The sequence below is a fragment of the Castor canadensis genome, chromosome 9 (assembly GCF_047511655.1).
Source record: "Castor canadensis chromosome 9, mCasCan1.hap1v2, whole genome shotgun sequence".
NCBI lineage: Eukaryota > Metazoa > Chordata > Mammalia > Rodentia > Castoridae > Castor > Castor canadensis.
The window spans coordinates 93,418,715-93,436,356 of record NC_133394.1 but is presented as its reverse complement, the minus strand read 5'-3'; the positions used below and the strand labels follow the sequence as shown (position 1 = coordinate 93,436,356).

At 38.6% G+C, this 17,642-nt stretch overlaps 1 protein-coding gene across 6 annotated transcripts in view; it reads right to left on the bottom strand.

The window, feature by feature from the left end:
- G3bp2 (G3BP stress granule assembly factor 2) overlaps nucleotides 1-17,642 on the bottom strand; it is a 75,896-nt gene that overhangs the window by 16,386 nt on the left and 41,868 nt on the right. For 2 of the 6 annotated variants that reach the window (XM_020182897.2, XM_074041991.1), the window contains one exon: nucleotides 383-501. In XM_020182897.2, coding sequence (XP_020038486.1) covers nucleotides 383-477 — 95 coding nt within the window. In that variant the 5' untranslated portion in view covers nucleotides 478-501. Of the gene's footprint in view, nucleotides 1-382; nucleotides 502-3,940; nucleotides 4,080-13,869; nucleotides 14,083-14,120; nucleotides 14,344-17,642 lie in introns of those variants that run through there. The other 4 variants (XM_020182894.2, XM_020182893.2, XM_020182898.2 and 1 more) reach the window with 4 other exon arrangements.

Sequence of the window (17,642 nt, the reverse complement as noted above, 5' to 3'; positions counted from 1 at the left end):
TTCATTTCCTAATACTATGACAAACTTAAAAAGATGATTTAATCCATTGATTTATAATTTCATATCAGACCTCATTAGTTGGTCAGGCCTTACAATGTTTTTAAATGAAATATGAAATACCAGAGTACATATAAAAGAATGTGTGTATATAGATATTAAAGTGCTAGGTACTGGGATATGTTTTCTTACTGTGGTCTACAGCCAAAAACCTTAGAAAAAATACTGACTTTAGCCATCATATAGTTAAAAATACGTGGCATGGTTTAGAGATGCTTACAAAGACAGCATTGTTATAAAGAGTCAAGAAAGGTAAAATACATGTAACCACAGCAAAAAAAAAACCACAAAAACTAAATACTAAACAATTTCTTTAAAACTTTACCTGTGCAAATATTCTGGAGCTTTATTCAGCAACGTATAATATTGCCTCACAAACTCCCGCCCTACAAGCAGCGGACTGGGCTTCTCCATAACCATTTCTTTGCTGCACAATGTCAAATGCTGAAGAAACAAGCACAAAGATAAGAGCTATTAAAAATTCATCTTTGTAAGCTACCAACAAATAAATTTTCTTAGGCACACAAAAGGGGATAAAGAAAATTTATTAAACAATGATTTACAACAGCAATACAATAAATTCCCAGTCTCCAAAGTTTGGACCTCCCTTCATCCTTTCTTGATTTCCATACTGCTCTGTACAGGGAGAAGTACTTTCTAATTTTCAAGAAAATATTAGCACAAATGAAACACAACTTCTCCTAATTTACTTTATACATAACCCCTAGAGAACAGTCTAAATTGCAACCAACATTAAGGACTGGAGAGAAAGGAAAAAATATGAAATTTTAAATATTACTCATTGAAAAAAAAATCAGACTGGGTGGAGGTGCAGTTTAGTAGTAGACCAAGTACTCTGCATTCACAAGGCCCTGAGTTCAATCCTCAGCACCAAAACCAAAACAAACCACAACAAAATATAAAATCAAGCATCCTTTCTTGTTACACTTAAAAATACTGAAAAAAGAATCATAATATGTAAGTGTAAATGGACTGGGCAAGTCAGAATGCAGCTTCAATTCATATTTTAACTATTTCAATATAGGGTTCCTTTAAACAACTAAATAATTTCACAGCCAAAGACAGGAACAACAGTCATTACAATATGATGCTAATCTTGATAAAAGTCAGGTAAAAGCATAGAGGTAAGACTGTAGTGCTACACAATTCTAGTGATTTCCAATTCAACTTTACATTATACTTGTAGGTTCCTTCTTTATTCTTTTGCAACTGTCCTTCTAAACTCCTAACTCAATCTAAAACAATCCCCAACTTTTTTGTCTGTCTGTTGTTTTGGTGGTACTGGGATTTGAACTCATACTCTTGCATTTGCTAGTCATGCACCCTGCCACTTGAGTCACTCCACCAGCCTGCCCCCTCAAATCTGTTTAAGTGTTCATAATGTCTCACTTGCTTTCAAAATACTTAATTCACAAGCAGGTTCAGATAATGACATTTCAGGTGCCACTGGTTTTCTGCAAAACCTGAAACTTCAAATAAGGGTAACAACCCCTAATGCATAAATAGACTCATCTGCAACATTTCAAGTAGCAAAACTTGGTTGAGTACAGCTCAACAGAAGCGCAGCTCAAGGTCAGCTCCAAGTTCCATCCCCAGCACCACAAATATAAATTACATAAAATAAAGCAGCAAGGTCAATGACTTTAATATTGTTATCTGAATGATGAGAGAAAGTGAATAAAGTAGTAAAGTTTTATAAGAGAAATAAAAATGAGTGTTGAAGTAATATTCAAGTTTGATCCTCAGCACCACAAAAGTTAACAATACTGAGACATGGGATGATACTAAATTACCCTATGGATAAAATTCCAAAGTTCATAGTCAAAAAACTTAACAGAAGTGCTTTACAAGCAGGAAGCCCAGAGTTCAAACCCCAGTCCTACCAAAAAAAAAACCCACCTAAAACTAAAGTTAGACTAGCCAGGAGACTGAATATCCCCTGTAAACCTCATGCTGAAATTTAGTTGCTATTATACAATATTAAGAGATATTAAAAGATAAGATTTTAAAGCAATGATTAGGTTCTTAAGGGCTTTGATTCCATGAATGGATTAATGCTGTTTTCACAGGATTAATATAAAAGAAAAAAAAAAAAAAAAGCTTAAGAGGAGCTTCAAATCTAGTCAAGAAAAGTACCATGGCCAGGACAGCACTGATTTAAATCAAAGACAGAAAGGGTAAAAGAGTTAACTAGTAACTGATTTATCATTATTCAGTATAACTTATTTAAAGTAGGAAACATGAAAAGTAACCTCAAATAGCAATTAAGAAAAGGTATACAGCAAGCTATGCAGAATCCACTTAAATGATTCAGAATTTAGAAAGCTAAAGTATAACTGATAGAAATCAAGGAGAAAATGAAGGTACCTTATGATTAAAACAAAAAAAAAATCTCACTACTTAAGTACACTCTTATCTCACCCATATTGCAATTCTCTGGCTTCCCATTTTCTCTGGTAGAGTAGGAAGACAGTTCAATAAATAAGAAATGACATGAAATAAACATCTGAGACAGACTATAGACAAGTCATCCAACAAGGCAATTTGGGTAGTTGTAGAAAAAAAAAAGACTTAAAAAGAAAAGTCAAATTACACATTCAGAATAAATTCCAATACTCAGGAGGCTGAGGCAGGAAGACTGTGAGTTCTGGGCCAACCTGGGCTATGTAATGAGATGCAGTTTCAAAAAACAAACAAATAAACAAAATATAATTTACAAAAGAAACCTGCCTTTTATTCCTCACAGCTAAGTAGCCAACTAATGGCTGGATTTGGAACTTTTGCTTCTTTTTTTTTTCAAAAGTTGCTGAAACAACATTCAGAAAATAAAAAAAAAAGTTTTATCTATGTATTTATGGCTTTGAAACAGTCTCAATCTTCCCAAAGCTCAATCTCCTAGTATATCAATTTAGAGAAAGAACCAGCCTACAAGAGATCAAACCTTTAAGACTACATAGTTCCAAAGATAGCCAAGATTAAAAAATAGTTATGTAAAAAACAATCTTCAGAGCCAGGTGCTGGTGGCTCACACCTGTAATCCTAGCTACTCAGGAGGCAGAAATCAGGAGGATCACGGTTCAAAGCCAGCCAGCCAGCCTGGGCAAATAGTTTGAGAGACCCTATCTCAAAGAAACCCATCACAAAAAAGGACTGGTAGAGTGGCTCAAGGTATAGGCCCTGAGTTCAAACCCCAGTACAACAAAAACAACAATCTTCAGGAGGTTGCTCTAACACCTTCAAAGAGCAATTATCACCTATCGCCTTTTCAGAGAAAACAAAATTCCAGGTATTAAACCCTACTTTTTCCAGTGGTACTGCAAACAGAGAAACTGCCATTATACAGGAATGTACAATGTAAACTTTACTTTGACACATTAGCTCTACGCCAACAGACATAGGCTTTCTAGTGAACAAACCTGTCTTTTACTTGTCAACTGAAAGCATTAACACTATTTATTCATCTAGATCAGCCTCCTTCAGTCTATTCAGCCTCCTTCAGTGTTAGTAGAGCCTTAACTAGAGGTGAGAGTCATTCTGTTTGCCAACTCTGTCCATTCTTCATAGAATCTCTGTGAATTTTCATCAACATCCTGTCTTATCCACCGTTTTCTTAAAATGTTTCCTCTCCATTTGTCTAGACTAAATTCTGAAGCAAATATACTCCAGCTCTCATGAAAAATTGCTCTAAATCAATTGTCGTCTTTTCTGAGTCTCTTAATAATTACATGTATTAAGAGGGGAGTAGCAGAAATAAGGCACAGATATGAGATACAAAAGTCACATATCTTACACAATATACTTAGGTTTCCTCAATTTCAAACTTAAAAAACACACACACAAACACACACACATCACAACTTACCAATTGAAGTTATCACTCTTTTCCTTCCTTAACCAAAAATTCAGCTTTGAGGCAAGAAATACTTGCTTAAAATATACTGCATGCGTATACGGAATTTTTGGAATTTTCACATGAAACCCCTCCGTACCATCAATGAATCCTAAGTTTTAAAAAAAGAGAAATACTTAAGACTTGTTTTGTTTTGTTTTTTGGAGGTGGTACAGGGGCTTGAACTCAGGGCCTGGCAATTGCTAGGCAGTCACTCTACCACTTGAGCCACAATCTCCAGCCCTTGTTTATTTTTAAATTAAGAGTAAAGTAAGGGGGCAGGGTGGAGAAATGACCCAATCAATGTATTCGCATGTGAATAAATGAACAATAAATAAACAAATATTTTTTTAAAAAGTAAATTTGGTCTCAGGTATTATAGAGAAGCCGCCAAAGCAAACAGTCACAGGCTGTATTAATACAGATGCAATGTTTAACAGAAGTTGACAGTTCTGACTGAATAAGGTAAACAGAAATTACAGGAAGGTAGATTCGGGTTCAATATAATACAACACTTGTCCATATATCAACAGAGCTACTTCAGGAATAGCTAGATAGCTATTCACTGCAGATTTCCAGAGGCTGAACAATTCAGTAGAAACCTAGTAAAGGAGTCCAAAACAGTGAGAGGTTGCTCCAACACTAAAATTCTCTAAGTGTTAAAAAGAATCTGGACTTTGACTTCTATTACATATTCATTCCATACCTTCCAATCTGTAATGACGAAAGCCCTATGCATTCAAATGGGCCCAATTAAAAGTACACCCTGACTCCTCAATAGAATGTCTTTCCTCTGAGTTCTCAAAGTACTTTGGGCCTTTTTCATGGCACTTTAGTAGTCATATTTTGCCCTAAGTTACTCATTGTGCAGCTATTCCTCCTCTTCTTTGTTCCCCTCTCAAATATTGTAATACAGCTCTTTCTAGAGTGCAATTCTCTAGAACTCACAATTCTCAAAACTCCAATGTCTTTTCCTCAGTCCTCCACTTCATTATCACTGTTGACCACTTCCTCTTAACTCTTTGAAAGTTCAATGATCAGATAACTTTCCTTCTTATCAAAATGCATGTTATCTTCAAGGTTCTGTATTCTAACTTGACAGATATTCTAATGGCTTCAGCTCTCATGTCTACCTAAGTAAATAATCTCTACCGTAGCCTCAAAATTTACATTTCTAACATGTACTGAATACTCACATACCATCTCATAGGTAGCACAATATATGCACCACTTATACAGAGAAGGCTATGTCCTCATCGCTATTGATGTCTCCTCTGCATCTTCTTGACTTTCTTGAAAGCTTTAGTCAAAATAGCTTTCCACCCTTAAACTTTGCCATTCAAGTTGTGAAATCCAACTCCTCTCCTTTTCACTCCCACTGACTTAATTCAGACCTTATATTTCTCCCTCAAAGTTTTCCATGGCAAAACCCAAACACCTGCATTCAGTTAGGCATATTAGACCCTCCACAGAAATGCAGCCTGACACTGAAGGTCCTAATCAACTTTTCAAATTTACCTCCCACTACATTTCTCTCTCCTGTAAAAAGCTCTTGGGAGTACCGTACCACTTAACATCATTCTCTGCAATTTTCTTTCTCTGAGCCTTTGACTTAATTTGTTCAACACAAGCCGAGTGGTAGGCGAGCCACAAATTCATTCCACTTACTGAAATGAATGTGTAATAATATATTACATACATTACTATACATGTGTCTGAAATCATGCAAGGAAAAACTATGATGAACATGATAGATAATGCTCTGATATCCAAAGAAATTTAAAGTCCAATGAGATAGAATGCCTCAATATAATTATCTTATGTGATAAATATTACAAAACCACAATTGCAAGAGTAGAAATCTGACATGTAGAAAATGAGAACTGAATATTCTAAAGCAGAGCTAAAAGAGAAAAAGAATTTTTAGAAAATGACTGTCTCCTCAAAACACCAATACCACCAAATCCCTTCTACCATCCAATTTCAAAATCCTACCCCAGTTCTACCTGGCTCTCCTAACAAGGTCCTTGCGCAGCACTAACCATTCTTTCCTCTTACTATTACTCTCTCTCTTCTTTAGCTCCTTACTAATTTGCCTGGTACTGTTTAGAAAGCCCTCTTGCTAATTAGCTGAGCACTTTGGTGCTCTTAGTTGAGATTCAAGACATTTTTCTTACAGCACCTACATTTGCACATAATGGGATTAGAAAACATTTTTTTTGAGGCTAGAGCACGGCTCAAGCAGGAGGCCCTGATTTCAAACCCCAGTATCACAAACAAAACGAAACAAAAATTCAATCTGATACTAAAGACCTCTTCAGAAGAAACAGAATACAGGTTATTTCAATTATGAATAAAGTTGTTATGGGGCAATGTCAATAAATTAAACACTTAAATCATTAGCCATACAACTTCAAATGTTTTTAAGTCCATCTTCTGCAATCTATTTATATTTAAAATGTATAAGTGTGTACACAGTTACATAAAAAAACAAACTACTCCATAATAGTAAGTCAGAAGTGAGAGTTCTGAGACTAAAGATCCAGATAAAGTACACCAAGTTAGCACAAAATAATTTTAAGAACTTTTAAAGATACGAAATTTCAGAAATAATATTATAACACACTCACATACATAGTACCTTTATCTTCAATGGTACCAAGCTAATGATTCTGCAACACCTGACATACATTCACATGATATAAATAAATAAATACTTAATCTATATTTTGTATCGTGCCAAAATTAACTGGGAATGGGCTACAGACCTCAACATAAAACTCTGCTGGGTGCCAGTGGCTCATGCCTGTAATTCTCATGATCAGGAGGATCAAGGTTCAAGGCCAGTCTAGGCAAATGATCCTCCAAACCCTAATCTCCAAAGTAACCAGAATAAAAATGGACTAGAGGTGTGGCTCAAGTGGTAAAGTACCTGCTCTGCAAGCTCAAAGCCATGAGTTCCAACCCCAGTCCCACCAAAAAAAAAAACTAAAACACAGAAAAAAGTCTCTGCAACCATGTGCTAAATGAAGACTTTAGATGAGACACAAAAGGCACAACTGAAGAAAAAAACTGATAAATTAGACCTCATCAAAAGTTAAGACTTCTGTTCATTTAAAGACATATCAAGAAAGGAAGACAGGCCCCAGAGAAAATATTTGCACAATATGTACCTGTTAAAGACTTAAATCCAGAATACATAAAGGACTCTCATAACTAATTTCAAGAAGTTAAAAGCCCAATTTAAAAAATGGACAATCTCCAGTAACTCAAATACTATGCAGAAGACTTGTATATACCACTTCATCAACATAAACACATGAAAAGATCCTAAAAAATTATTGACTAGAAAAATGCAATGAAACCACAACATAACACTAGCATCTGTAATAATGGCTAATATTAAAAATTTAAAAACACTAAGGAGCAGCAAGGATGGAGAGTGGTTAAGCAGGAAAGAAGAAAAGATACACTTTGAAAAAAAAAACCAAAAATCGTATGTTCTCCCTCATACGTGGACATTAGATCAAGGGCAAACACAACAAGGGGATTGGACTATGAGCACATGATAAAAGCGAGAGCACACAAGGGAGGGATGTGGATAGGTAAGACACCTAAAAAACTAGCTAGCATTTGTTGCCCTTAACGCAGAGAAACTAAAGCAGATACCTCAAAGCAACTGAGGCCAATAGGAAAAGGGGAACAGGTACTAGAGAAAAGGTTAGATCAAAAAGAATTAACCTAGAAGGTAACACCCACGCACAGGAAATCAATGTGAGTCAATGCCCTGTATAGCTATCCTTATCTCAACCAGCAAAAACTCTTGTTCCTTCCTATTATTGCTTATACTCTCTCTACAACAAGATTAGAAATAAGGGCAAAATAGTTTCTGCTGGGTATTGGGGGGGTAGAGGGAGGGGGCAGAGTGGGTGGTAAGGGAGGGGGTGGGGGCAGTGGGGAGAAATGAACCAATCCTTGTATGCACATATGAATAATAAAAGAAAAATGAAAAAAAAAAAGAAAAGAAAAGAAAAACAGTATGGAAAACAGTATGGCAGGATTTTGGTTTTTGTTTGGCATGATGGGGATTAAATTTGGGGCTTTGCACATGCTAGGCATTTACTCTACCACTGAACCACATTCCTAGCCCTAGAGTTTTATAAAAACATATTCCCCACTACCCAGTAATGCCACACTAGTATATTTGCCCAAGACAAATTAAAGCATTAGGTCCAAAGACCTTCATATTGTAGTTCATGAATGAACACTACTTTACTGGAAGCAATCCAAATGACCATGGTAGCCAGGTGGATGAATGAGCAACTGGGTAAATCCACAAAATCGAATACTATGCAACAATAAAAAGGAACTGTTGATACAGGTCAACATGAATCAGCTTCAAAGTATTAACAGAAAAGCCAACACCAAAAGTTTCTACCAATTCCACATTCTGTAGGCAAAATTTTAGCAACAAATCAGATCAAAAGCTGGAGGTAAAAGGAAGTTAAAGACTACCAAGGGGCACTACGATAACTTCTGAGGGTAATGGAATTATCTTCTAGCCTGATTGTGGTGTGGTTTCGTAACTGTTTAAAGTCAACAAAAGTGGTTTTTACTGCTCATACAATTATTCTTCATTGTGTCAACATTTCGCATTTATGAAAAATCGACTGCATACTGAGTATTTTTAAGAGAAACATGGTACCCTATAATCAACAACATCCACAGTTCAAAAGACAACAATTCACTCAAAGACACCATCTTTTTACCAATTAAATAAACAAAAGTGAAAACAACTGATAATACCTACTATTACCAAGGGTGTGGGGAATGGGCTCTTTTACATATAGTACTGGTAGAAATATAAATTGCAACTTTTTAGAGACTGAAATTTCGCAGTTTTATTCAAATTAACTATAATACAATGTACTAAAAAAAAGAGTAAGAATTATAAATGTAGACAAGAACACCCAAATAAGTTAAACAATCATCAAAAATTGTAGACAATGCTCCAATCTCATCTTCTGAAAAAAAGTATACTGAGTTATAGGTATGGGAGGGAAGTCCTACTGTATTGTCTAACTGTTACAGCATCTATTACCTTTGTAAATTTTTTTTGGCTGTACTAGGGTTTGAACTCAGGATCTCATACTTGCTAGGCAGGCACTCTTACCACTTTACCCATTCCACCAGCCCTTTTTTCTGTTGGATTATTTTGATATAGGATCTTGGGAACTATCGAGGTTAGCTTTGAACCTCAATCCTCCTGATCTCTGCCTCCTGAGTAACTAGAATTATTACAGGCATGAGCCACCAGCTCATGGCTAACTTTGTAATTTTTAAAATCCTATTTTTCAGTTTTCACTCAGTTTCTGATAACCATCTAACATATGTATGTTAGTAGTTAAAAAAATATGGTTCTAGAATAAAGGGTCAAAAATACAAAAAGTGGACTGGAATGTCCTGGATGCCATCCCCAGAATGGTTAAGAAAAAAGGTGGGGAGGAAATGGGCTCAAGTGGTAGGGTGCCTGCTTTGCAAGTACAAAGCTCTGAGTTCAAATACCAATCACACCAAAAAAGAAAAGGAAAAAAGTGAAAATTCACTTAGCACTGATAGTGAAACTAAAAAGAATTTGCTGCCAGTATACCTAATTAGTGACAATATATTTCTGACAAAATATTACTAACTGAAGGAAGTTGAGATGGGGAACACACAAGTAAAAAAAAAAATACTGGAATAAAAAATGGTCAGCTATGTAGAAAAAGAATAATAAAGAAAAACTAGCTGTACATGGTGGTCTATGTCTGTAACTTCACCACTTGAAAGTCTGAAGCAGAAGGATCATGAGGTGGAGGCCAGCCCAGGGTTCAAAGGAGAGACCTTGTCTCAAAAACACACAAAAAGAAAAGAAAAGAAAAATAGTACTGCTTAAATTCTCCAATTTTAATGTTTCCAAATGATACACTGCAAAACATGTTTGATGGTTCATATGCAGACAATTAAAATTTTGTCAAAGACAACAGAATCACACAGAATCAGATTGGTGGAGTGGCTCAAGTGGTAGAGCACCTGCCTATCAAGTATGAGGCCCTAGTTCAAACCCTGGTACAGCCAAAACAACAACAAAAAAAACAGGACAACAGAATCATAAAACACTGAAAAACAGTATAAAATTTACAACTAAGGTACAATTTCACTAATACAAAGGCAATGCACACAATATGAGTGAAAGAATGAAATTAACCGGGAGCCAGTAGTCCACTGTAATAATCCTAGCTACTCAGGAGGCACAATCAGGAGGATCAGGGTGCAAGCCAGCTCTGGGAAATAGTTCTGTGAGACCCTATCTCGAAAAACCCTTCACAAAAATAGGGCTGATTGAGTGGCTGGAAGTGAAGGCCCTAATTCAAGCCCCAATACCCCCCCACACACAAAATTAATTTATATTCACAACAGACAGCAAAATAATTATCAGAGCAGACTACAATAGAAAAGACAGGGTAATCCAAGCAAAATAATTTGTATTCCATCAATTCTCATTAGTTTTAGGAATCTCTAAAATGATTTATCTCCATGTTCTTATTAAAAGGACTTCTCCATTACCACATAGGGATAAAAAGGCTAGATCTTCAAGAAATCTCATTTTAACTGTTAATTACAAATACTCAGCCATCACCACTACTGTTTGAAAGTTTCAGATTTCAGAGCATTCCAGCTTTGGGATTAGGGATGTTCATCTGGTAAAGCTATCCAAATATTCCAAAATCAAAACCCCCTGAAAGCTGAACACTTCTGATCCCAAACATTTCAGACAAAGAGACATTAAACCTTTATAAGCATCAAAACACATAACCAAAAATTCACTCCTTGCAAATTACTTGCATGCAACTTCATCTCCTTCGGTGGCTATTTCAGTATTTGGAGAAAATGACAAAATGAAGACTACTAAGAAGAAATCACTTTTTTAAACTGCAAACAAAAACAAGAAACCAAAACAAAATGGCATATAGAAAAGGAGAAAAAAATCTTGAAAAATAAACTTTTAGCTCTGAAATGTTATACATTGCAAATCTTACTTCTTATAAAAAGAGTATTTATTCTCTGTAGTGGGCTGCAGTTCTCTTTACCACAAGCTATGCTTTCAGAGGACATGCCAGCAGGAGGCCCCAGCTTCTCTCCATAATAGGATGCTTGCTCCCCATTTCCTCAGGAGGCTGACCCCTTAGCTGGCTCACACTGGACAGGTCCACACCCTTCTGAATTAAGTGCTATACCGTTTTTCAACTGGCAGCCCATTTTAATAGTGCAACTTTCCAATATTCCTGATGGTCTTTGTTTAAAGTGACTTTAACAATCACAACAACAGTACTGTACCTTTTCAGAGCAGAGACCTCCAATTTGTTGTGGTAGACCATAGAGAGAGTGAACACTTCACAAACAAGATCTAAGAACCATAGTGGCATAAATGAAGATGGAAATTATGGATTAAGCCTCATCTTTCCTCAGGTCCCAAAGATAAGGAGGCAAGTTTGAAGTTCAAAAGTTATTTAACTGACCAAGCATTAAAAAAATGGAAAAGCTGTCCCACAAAAATAAAGGAATATATTTATATTATGCTTTCAAATTTAACAAGTAACCATTTAAGTGCTTTGAGATAGGCAGGGTATTAGCTTCATTTACAGAAAAGGAAACTGATACTTAGAACCTAGGGAGGTCAAGGTTCCTCAGCTATAGTTCTAGGAAAAGGGATTTGAAATTCGGCTACCTGCCTTTAGCAGTAACTCCGTTACTTAACCTAGTTAAGAACAATTGCTTTGGATGTGTAAAGAATGAATAATACAAAAAAAATTAACTTTAAAAACCCAATTTCTAGCTTATTTGAAACTGTTGGGAGGAGTAAAAAGCAAAAGAATATAATAGGACAATAATAGAAAGTTCAAGAGTCATTCCTAACCTACTCAGGCTTCAACATAGGATACATACCTACAAATTAGAAGATTTAAATAAGGAGAGGCAAAAAAACCGTATTTTATGTCATGGGCTCTGGAAGAAGAATCAATTTGTTTGATCAGCTATTAAATATCTACCAGTGAAGAGTGACTAGGTCATGTTTGTCAATTATATTATATTGCATTTAAATTCAGAAGCAATCCTTAAATTTATGTCTTTCAAAATAAGCATTTAAAGAGGGTTATCTGCCATCTTCACACCCACCCAACATAAAATGTTAGGAAGAAGTCTTTTAAGTCTTTTACTTAAATAATTTTTAATCATTATCATAGGTAATAAGCAATAACTCTGCAGGACTAAGAAGCTGTTAAGAATCTAAAGACACTGAGTTATTTATAAATTTTCATTAACTGATACTGAAATTTTGATTTTTTAATCTCTCGTACATTAAACATGGATATAAATTTCATGGTGCCAACACTTTCCTCAAACCATAAATTGCCTAGACAATTTAACTACTCAGCAACTAAGTCAACATTTAGTTAAATCGATCAGTCTAGTTGACTATTAAATTATCAAATGATTCTTCACTTGCTGCTTCAGAGTTCTAGTTCACTCATCTTGATGCTTTTTCACGGAACTTTCAACAACCTGAACCATGACAGATCTGCGACAGTAGGTGATCCATTTAAAGGCCCCTGTCTTCCCTACAATTCTTAATTTTTCACAATTAAACAAGTTATAGACGTTAGATTATAGCACAAGGACACACATGACTAACCCTATTTAAGAAAAAGTCAGTGTAATATCGCCAAAGAAACAATACATAATTCAATTCTAAGGTTCCAAACTGATCAAACTTTCTACTTTTTTTAGGACCAGGAATCTTGGTTATCAAAAGGACCACTGGATTTGGCAAGGTCAAATGTTTACTTAGAAACTTTGGTTCACATGCCTAGGGCTATTTAACTGCCAAATATGGAGCTGGACAAGGAATTACCATCATCTTCCACTCTAGTGTAGTGGACTCTCTTAAGCGCAGTTAATGGTTTCCTAGATCCAGGTACTTGCAATATTAACGTATGGAAGACTAGCACGAGGTGTGGTGCCTTGAACTCCCAATCAGTTTCTTAACCTAACTTCATAGCACAACAATCATGGGGGGAAAGATGGAAACAACTTTCCTGTTCGGTGCACGTGTTTTGTTTTGTTTTTAAAGAGGTCGAAAGCACCAACCTCCCCAAAACTCGCGGTAAATATTAGTTGTACCTTGGGGGAAAAAAACCTGATCTATGCGGAAAATTGTTGGAGCAAATCTATATTCACCCCAAAGCAGCATAGGGCCATCTTTTAAAATTTGCTTTTAGAGAAGCAGAAAAGATTTAGTCGGATTCGTCTAACAAAATCTACACAATCGGGATTTCCCCAAAAGAAAAGAAATGGGGGAAGAGAGAGAAACCCACTCCTCAAAGCTTTTCGGTGAACAGATCTTCTGCATAAAAAAAGGATGGAGGAAGCGCACGTTATAACCCCAGCGTGCGAACGCGTTCCGGATAAACCTTGGGGAGGGGTCAAAGACGCCGACCGCCGAGCACCGGCCAAGAGCAGCGGCGGCCGCCTTCAAACCCGGATTCGGTTTCCGAGCACAAAAATGGTGCCCGGAGGCCGCTACTTTCGCATCTGCGTCGCTTCTGCCTCCGCCGACACAGCCTCTTTTCCCCTCCCCCACGGGCGGGGCGGCGATCGCGTCCCCGCACGGAAGCCACCGGGTATAAGAACCGCAAGTGAGTTGGAGGCAATGCTGCTGAGCTCCCCACCTTCAAACACCCTCTCGAGAAAGCCCACTCCCCCCCGTCCCGGAGAAGCCTCCCTGCCTCGGCGCGCCTCCGGGAGCTCCTGCGTCCCTCTTCCCACCTCGCCACCTCGTCCCCACCAGACCTTCGCCTCACCTGTGCCCTCGGAACCCTTGGTGGGCACCACGCGCGCTGAGTCGCCTCCCACCCCTCACCTTGGAGGAAACACTCGCCTCTCTCACGCACACACGCAGCGTAGGCAGACGGCAAGAACAATGTGTCTCTCTGCGGCAACACCTCCGACACCGGGGCTCACGCACTGGACGGTGGCCGCGCGCCGCGGAGCGCGAACGGAATGTCCCCTTCTGACCACCACATCGACCTCCCCTCCCGGCCCCCGTACACACCTCCAACCAACAGCGGCGGCGGATACGTCGCGCGGAGGTCAGCAGGGGAGACGCCGAGAACCGGCTGCAGCGGGTTCTTCTTGCGCGCCGCCTCTTCCCTCCGACAAACCCGAAGCCTCGGAAGCCGGAGAGCCGCGAGCTCGCTTGCCTTACAACCACCTCTTCCCGGGCGCCAAGCGCTGCGGCGAGCGACAAGGAACACGGACGTCCCGCCCCCTTTGCCACCGCCCCCTCTTATTGTTTTACCCCTGCCGAAAGGGCGAGGGAACCCCCCAGCACAGCGATAGCCAATCACGCATCTCCTTCGCGAGCCAGAACCAACCTTCTCGCGTCCCTCAGTGGAGCACGCGCAGTACGCCGCCCGCTCGCGTACACTCGCGCCCGGAAAGCCGGGGAACCGGAACCGGCCTAAAGCCGGGTCGGGAGTCCGCTGATTTGACGTCACAAGAAGGCTGCCTTTCTGCCCGAGGCTTGAGCCGCGCCGCCTTTCTTCCAGGTGGCGCGAACTAGAGCCAGTTTGCAGCGGCGCTGTGTCTTTTGCAGACTGATATTCCCTGCTCCCTTAATTCACGTTATGAGGGAGGGAATTTAGTAATCTCTCTGAATTAGGTCTTTGCAGGTTGCTGCCCTAGACGAGCATTAAAATGCAGCCCGTGGCTTCAGCTAGTTGCACACTAAACTCACCTGTATTTATTAACCCATTTTGGGAATGTTGATTTTTAAGCCCCACCAAAAAGGTGGCAGTCATCCTAACAGTTAAAAGCAATACATTTTAAGGGCCTACTGGGTGCTAGTCACAGTATATTGGAAAAATACATGTGCTCTACAGAGGGAAGAGACTATTTCCTGTGGTCTTTATGTATTAAACATAAGTACATATTAAGCATTTCACATACTAAGGCTTGAAATACCAAGAAATGTCAGGATTCCAGTCTTGACCCAGATCTAGGCCCAGACTTGCCTCTTGGACTTAGCTATGGACAACACTGACTCCTGACCTTGATTCATGGACAAAGTCAAATTTTGTAGTCAAGATGCTACTTTGCCCTTAGAGTGTGGCAATGTTTTCAGAGAAAATAGCAGAAGAATTTTGGAATGAAAGGCTGAAGAGATGGTGAAAGAAATGGAAGAGCAATTAAGGAAAAAACATTTATTAATACCCATGAATGTGAACGAAACACGATGCTTTTTATCAGTTTTCTTCACAATCCTAGAAGAGCAATTTTAACAGTTTACAAACAAAAACAGGTTCATAAAGACAATGCAAACATTTGGGCCTCCAAAATCTATAACAGCTTTACCTTAGATTGTTTAATAATTTTGTTATATGCAAACTATGTGGACAGACCATCACTTTTATGAAATGAAACTCAGATGCTTTTCCTTAAAGCACAATACATGTGGCTTGCCTTTCAAATATAAAACTTACATAACCAGGCACTCTTCTAACTAGTTTATTGGAATTACTTTCAGTCTCACAATAACCTGATGAAGTATTTACAACATTAATTCCCACTTTGCAGAGAAGAAACCTGGGTTTAGAAGGTCAAGTAACTCACCCAAGGCCACAGTGATTACTCATTTCAAACACAAGCAGTCAGCCTCTACAGTAGAGCCCATGCCCTTGATTACAAGCTATATAGAATATTGCCATTGTATTAATTGTTACAATTTACTTCTGCTAACATTTCAATTGTTTCCAATTGGAGGCTCTCCTGTGCCATGTTGTTGTAAATATCCTTCACTATGTATCCTGGTGCACAGATGCAAAAGTTTCTCTAGAACAGTGCTTCTCAGAACTTAATATAGGCCAGAATCCCTTGAAGGGCTTGTTAAACCAAGCAACCCAGCATTTCTGAATCCTCAGTCTGTGCTGAGGCCTGAGAATTTGCATTTCTCACACGTTCCTAGGTGATGTTGCTGCTACTGCTGTAGGAATCACACTGAGAACCAGGCGCTGGTGGCTCAAGCCTGTAATCCTAGCTACTCAGGAGGCAGAGATTAGAAGCCAGGCCAAGCAAACAGTTTGTGAGACCCTATCTCTAAAACAATATCTCTAACACAGTAAAGGACAGTGGAGTGGCTCAAGTGGTAGAGCACCTGTCTAGCAAGCATGAGGCCCTTCTTGAGTTAAAACCCTAGTGCCACCAAAAACCAAAAACAAACAAAAAATGTAAGCAACATCCCTAGCTTAGCTCTAGGGCTATACAAAAAGCAGTCTCAGGCAACTCCTGCTGCAGGGTGTACACCAATAACTGGTTATGGATTCAGCTATCATCAATTTTAGTAAACAACTCTAACCTATTTTCCTAAGTGGCAATTTTTACCTCCTCCACATCTCTCAAGCCTGTGCCCTCTGAATACCTCTCCATACTGATAGCCTCTGTCCAGGTTCAGGCCCTTTTTATCTTTACAGGATGGGAGCAGTAGCCACCTAACTAAATCTCCCTGCCTTTCAAAATAACCCCCGTGAAGCAACCCCTGTTCCCATAGACTAGGCAGGGAGACCAGTGTGAATGACATTCACTCAGTTGCTCAAGCTGAAAAACTTCAAGTCACCCTGGACTCTTTTCCTCATACCATACAACCAACGTCAATAAAAATTCTGTTCCCTTTACCTTCATTTCCACTAGATTAAACACTTCACTATTATTGCTACTATAGTAGTTCAAGTCACCATTGCCTATTACAACTTTTAATTTTTAATTTTTTTTTCTGTACTGGGTCTTGAACTCAGGGCCTTCACCTTGAGCCACTCCACCAGCCCTATTTTTGTGAAGGGTTTGTTGAGATAGGGTCTCTCGAACTCTTTCCCCAGGCTGGCTTCGAACCTCAATCCTCCTGGTTTCAGCCTCCTGAGTAGCTAGGATTATAGGTGTGAGACCCCGGCACCCAGCCTCATTTTAATTTTTTTAAAGAGAGCATCTTGCTATGTAGCCCAGGCTGGTCTTAAACTCACAAATCATCCTGCCCGGCCTCCTGAGTGCTGGGATTACAGGCAGGTACCACCACACCTAGCAAAACAGTTTTCTACTTGGTAGAAATCCTTCCACATTTATTCCATTATAGCCTATTCTCCTCACAACAGCTAGATCCTTTATAACTATAAATCACATGACATTCCCATAACTTTCCACAGGCAACACAAAATCTCAAATTTTTACCATGGCCTACCAGGATACCTAATCTAATCCTTGCCTATTATTTCCACATCTCTTCTTACCATTATTTGTCTCCTACAATCCTAACTCCTCCTTTAACATTCTGATTACATTCCCACCCCAAGGTCTTAGATGAAAACTTCTGTCAAAGTTATATAAAAAATCAAAGAAGATTGTATCTACTGATATCCCCCACTATAACTGAAATAACTCTAGCTTCCTAAATGAGTTAACTATGATTTTTTCTTATGCAAATCACCCTCCTTAGAATTTCAACTAGCCAAATACTGCTTAAGTGATCTATTAGCTTGTCTAAGCTATATTCAGTGATTATTTTGTATGGTTTATAGTTCCTAGATTC